General features: G+C 32.2%; 1 protein-coding gene across 6 annotated transcripts in view; it reads left to right on the forward strand.

The window, feature by feature from the left end:
• The window catches only part of LOC124422902 (protein abrupt-like), a 63,077-nt gene that overhangs the window by 9,378 nt on the left and 48,699 nt on the right, over window positions 1–5,000 (forward strand). For 3 of the 6 annotated variants that reach the window (XM_046959894.1, XM_046959895.1, XM_046959893.1), the window contains one exon: window positions 233–1,696. The exons of 2 other annotated variants lie outside the window; for them this stretch is intronic. In XM_046959894.1, coding sequence (XP_046815850.1) covers window positions 233–807 — 575 coding nt within the window. In that variant the 3' untranslated portion in view covers window positions 808–1,696. Of the gene's footprint in view, window positions 1–232; window positions 1,697–5,000 lie in introns of those variants that run through there. One more of the 6 variants, XM_046959892.1, reaches the window with a different exon arrangement.

Genomic DNA, 5,000 nt, shown 5'->3' on the forward strand with positions numbered 1-5,000 from the left:
AATTCATTATATCCTTGCAAGTTGCTATCTTGCAGGATTACATTATACATGTACCGTGCAGGCAGCAAATTTGGGTAGTGCTAAATAGGGTTTTTGCTGGTTGTTGCTGTCCTGTGGTGGGTGGTATCATTTTGATATTATTCATGGTGTGAATAAAGCGTGGTGCTATGCTATGGTAACGTGTTATGCTGTGGGCTGCTACCGGTTAGAGCAAGTTGTGTGTGTGTTGCAGCTGACCTGCGTAAACTGCACTCGCTGGACCCACGCCCCTGTCCTGTGTGCAACCGCATGTACAGTAACTTGTCCAACCTGCGGCAGCACATGCGCCTCATCCACAACCCTCAGAGTGTCACATGCCCTCTATGTAACAAGCCCTTCAAGACCAAGCTGTACCTCAAACGTCACCTGGTCAGTTTCCACGAACTCAGTGTGGCGGACAGGCAACGCCAGGAGGAAATCTACCATCATCAGGTTAAAGTTCAGGTTCAAGGACAGGGTCAAGCACAGGTTCAGGGTGGAGCTCAGGCTCAAACACAGACACAAGTTCAGGCTCAAACACAGGCTCAAATTCAGGCTCAAACGCAAGCTCAGGTGGATAACAAAGTGCTCTTGACCGCTTCTGCTCCGCTCTCTCGTCTTCCCGCAGAAGATAGCGGGGGGAGCGGAAGTGGAAATATTGTAGAACCAAAGCTAAGAGCATACCAGGCACAGGCTGGTGATAATTCTTATTCCGTAGAGGTTGCCCAAATTGGTGATACGAAACATTTTGCAAGCGGAATATTGCAATTCGATGCTTCGTATCACTAATGTATAGGTTTTTATTTATTTTTATTGTATTTCCCAGTATCATTTTGTGATATAGCGTGCGATGAGTCAAGTTTAAATTTATTATTTAGTGAACTTGTGATTCAATAGGAAACGTAATCTTTACAGTTGATCGACAAGTATAGATAGAAATAACGTTACGATACAAGGCTGATTCTGTATTTAGGTGATCGGAAACTGTGCAGGATGAGGCACGGGTGTAACACATAATTCGAAATTATTTAAAAACGTACGGAATTGCAATACAAATCGAGAAAGTGCGTTGTCGTCGAATGCAACGGATCTGCATACTACACATTTATTTTCTGTGCGTACAGAAAAAGTTTATATAGATCGTATCTAACTCGACTATCATCGATACGAATATTAAACCGTGTACATAGGTTTGGGAGACTAGTTTACATATAATGTCCCGTGCCTATTCATCATAAAGATGATGAACGTTAATAAGGGGGAAATGAGTAAAAAAAAATATGCCGTAGGTGGAGCAGCCATCCCACCTCGTACTGATAATTCTGCAGCCGGATACTTGTTGTTTTATTTAATGCTATACAGTGTTATACAGACTACAGATATTTACAACAATATTATATTCTTACAGAGAATTATATTTACTTTATTATTGCAGCGCAATGTGCAATGACATAGCTCGTACATGATATATTTTTCACATGCATACATTGCAATATACAGCCAATCGACAGCTCAACAGAGTAATAATATTTATTATTAACAGTTATCAACAAACCGTGATCGCAACTATGCAGCAGATTGAATTAAACAATATATAATAAGGGGGCATTGTGTTTGTGCTGGTTTTTTTCTCTTATGTAGTTTGGAGAGGATTATTATTTTCTTTATGTGTATATATATATATATATATATACATACATATATATGCATATATGTACATATATATATACATACATACATATATATATACATATATATGCATGTATACATATATACGCTTAGATATACATATATATGCTTATATATATATATATATATATATATATATATATATACATACATATATGCATATATATGTATATATCTATTTTCTTTTTTATCAGTCTTTGCTTAAATTTATATAATTTTTAAATACTTGTTGATATAATCTTGAATTCAACAAGTTTCATCAGTATTATTAGGAATTACTTTTTGGAAAATTATATTTGTGGGTTAGGTATTTTGAAGGTTTTTCTTCATAAATGAAAGTAAATTCACGAATAATATCATTATCATGTCTATACTTGAAACTTTTTGATAATGCATATTTATTGGTGATATTTACATATGACGTTATATATTATGTACGTATCTTTCTTTTTCTTTTTATTTCTTTTTGTATATACGTATTTACGTTTTTGAGGTTATACGATATAGATTTTTTTTTTCTTTTATAGGTTAAAAAGTATACGTTGGTTTTCTTTTTTTTTTTTCTTCTTTTTTTCTTTTTTTTCTTTTTTTTTTTTTTTTCGTTCTCTTATTCGACGATAGTATTTTTAATTATAATTATGGCAGAAATAAGCCAGCATAGACTTCTGCTACACAATTCCATAGCCATAGTACCACACAGTACAACTCAGGATCTTTTATATTATATTTTACAGATGACAATAGTTCCATAAGTACGATTTATGATAACGATTCTTGGAAATAAATAACTCGTCAATTATATTTCCTAGAATCGTAATTTATAAAATCGTACTGTTCAGATGACAGGCTCCTTACCTCACATACAATCAAATTACTAAACAGATGCAGCTATATATTATTATAATATATTTACATACAACAATTTACAATAGTACCGGAAAGTTGCAACGACTGCGACTACACATATTACCAATATTATACAAACGGTTTTTATTATCTGTTATTACATTGGTAAGTGATTGCAATGTTTTTTTACAAGTTAAATGTACTGCGAATGTACATTCGAAACTTTTGTTTACAATACAAATGGATGCCCAGCATAACTAACAATTAGTACCGAAATAAGATTAGATTATAAATGTTGCATATCATATTATAATATTGTTATACATTTGCCAAGCAGAGTTACATTCGCCAATTGTCAGGCATTGGATCAGACGTGGGTTTTGTTTTAATTTGATTTGATTTGATTTTGTTTTTTTTTTTTTTTTTTTTTTTTTTTTGAACCGGAAAAGAAAAAAAAAAGAAAAAGAAGGAAGAAAAAAAAAGAAAAAAAAAAAGAAAACAAAAAGAAACAATATTTTCAACTTTGTCCTTAATGCAGTACTATAATTGATAAATTGACTAAGCGCCTTGTAAGCATTTTCAATAATACCGATTCTGTCTTTTATACAATTTTAAAATTTATTCACACACACACATATATATATATATATTTTACAGATAACAAAAGAGAGTGTAGTATTAGTTGAATTTTTTATTTATGAATGGCCTTACATTTTAATCGTATAACAACATACACAAGAGGTTTTTATTATACAATAATACTATATGCAATAGAGAGATATATGACAGTAAATGTACAGATCTTTGTTACAGCCACCAGTGATTATGGTTATCGTGTTTAATCATACATAGATTCATAAAAAAAAAAGTACTCGTGTACTTTTAACAGTTTTTTACCAATAGAGCAACTTAAATCCGTTGAATTATAATAATGGCGTTACTTTTGAAGAAGGCCTAATTCACTAACTTTTTATATCGTCTCATATATATGTATATATATATGTATATATATATATATATATATATATATATAACTGATCCATTGCCTGAAATCCATATACTATGTATATCAGAGTGATGTGTTACAGAATATCACACAATAGTAAGCATCATTTGACAAGCCATACTTCGCTGGGCATTGGAAACCGGTTACCTAGCTATATTACGCAGTGCAGTTTTTAAATCTCACTGTTACACTTACAATTATGTCGAGTTCTGATTGGGTATTCGATGGTTAAAAATTTAATCATATTGTGGGTGACAGTAAAACTAAAACTAAAATTAAAACAAGACAAAAATTAACAAATGATTAAAACAAGCAAAAATTAATCAACAAAAACATACAAAGCAAAAGCAAAAGTCGATCGTTCGGTTGATGATGGCATATTTCCATATATGCTAAGTTGTACTCTTTAAACATAGAAAAAAAAACCAAAAAAAAAAAAAAAAACAAAAAAAAAAAAATCAACAATTTCTGGCTAAACTACACGGTTTACGAAGCAAGGTCCAAACTTATACAAAAAGAAAAGGGAAAAAAAAAGAAAAGAACAAAAAAAGAAAAAGAAGAAAGAAATAACGAAAAAAATATCTCTTCTGTGTATTCATGAAATCGATTATTATATTCAGTGAGGGTATAAAAGAGGGGGTAAGAAAAGGCAAAGCAAAATAAAAAAGAAAAAGAAAAAAGAAAAAGTGAGCTAGTGATAGAGATAGAGAGTGAAAGAGAGAGTGAAAGATTGAGGTGAGAGAGAGAGAGAGAGAGTGAGAGTAAGAGTAAGAGTAAGAGTAAGAGTGAGAGTGAGAGTGAAAGTGAAAGTAAGAGTGAGAGTGAGAGTGAGAGTGATAGTGAGAGTGAAAGAGAAAGAAAGAAAGAAAGAAAGAGAGAAAGAGAGAGAGAGAGAGAGAGAGAGAGAGAGAGAGAGAGAGAGAGAGAGAGAGAGGAAGAAGAAAACTAGAAAAGATGAAAACAAGTACATAACATGCATACTTGCCATTCCTGAAAGCATTAATTATATTAATACATATTTACATACATACATACATACATACATACATGCATATGTATATCCTAAACGAAGAAGAGTAATTCTTGGAAAGAGCATTTCCGTTTCGCGTTTATATCGCGATTTATCGTCTGCGATAATAATTTGTAATATCTCTTATCATCCTATTATCAACTAGTAATTGTATTACCATTATTACATATTATCGTCAAACTACTACTATTTATCATTTCGAGGAGATCCCCCATCTCCTTGACAACTTATATACGTTAAGATAAAAACATATCTCGGTTATCTTTTGCCGAGTATTTCTTTGCTAGACGCTTCTTTCAATAGATATGACGAAGATTAAAAGAGAAACAATACAAAGGGGGGGGGGAAGAAAGATAGATAGATAGGTAGATAGATAGAGAGAGAGAGAGAGAGAGAGAGAGAGAGAGAGAG

This window comes from Vespa crabro, chromosome 3, assembly GCF_910589235.1.
Source record: "Vespa crabro chromosome 3, iyVesCrab1.2, whole genome shotgun sequence".
NCBI lineage: Eukaryota > Metazoa > Arthropoda > Insecta > Hymenoptera > Vespidae > Vespa > Vespa crabro.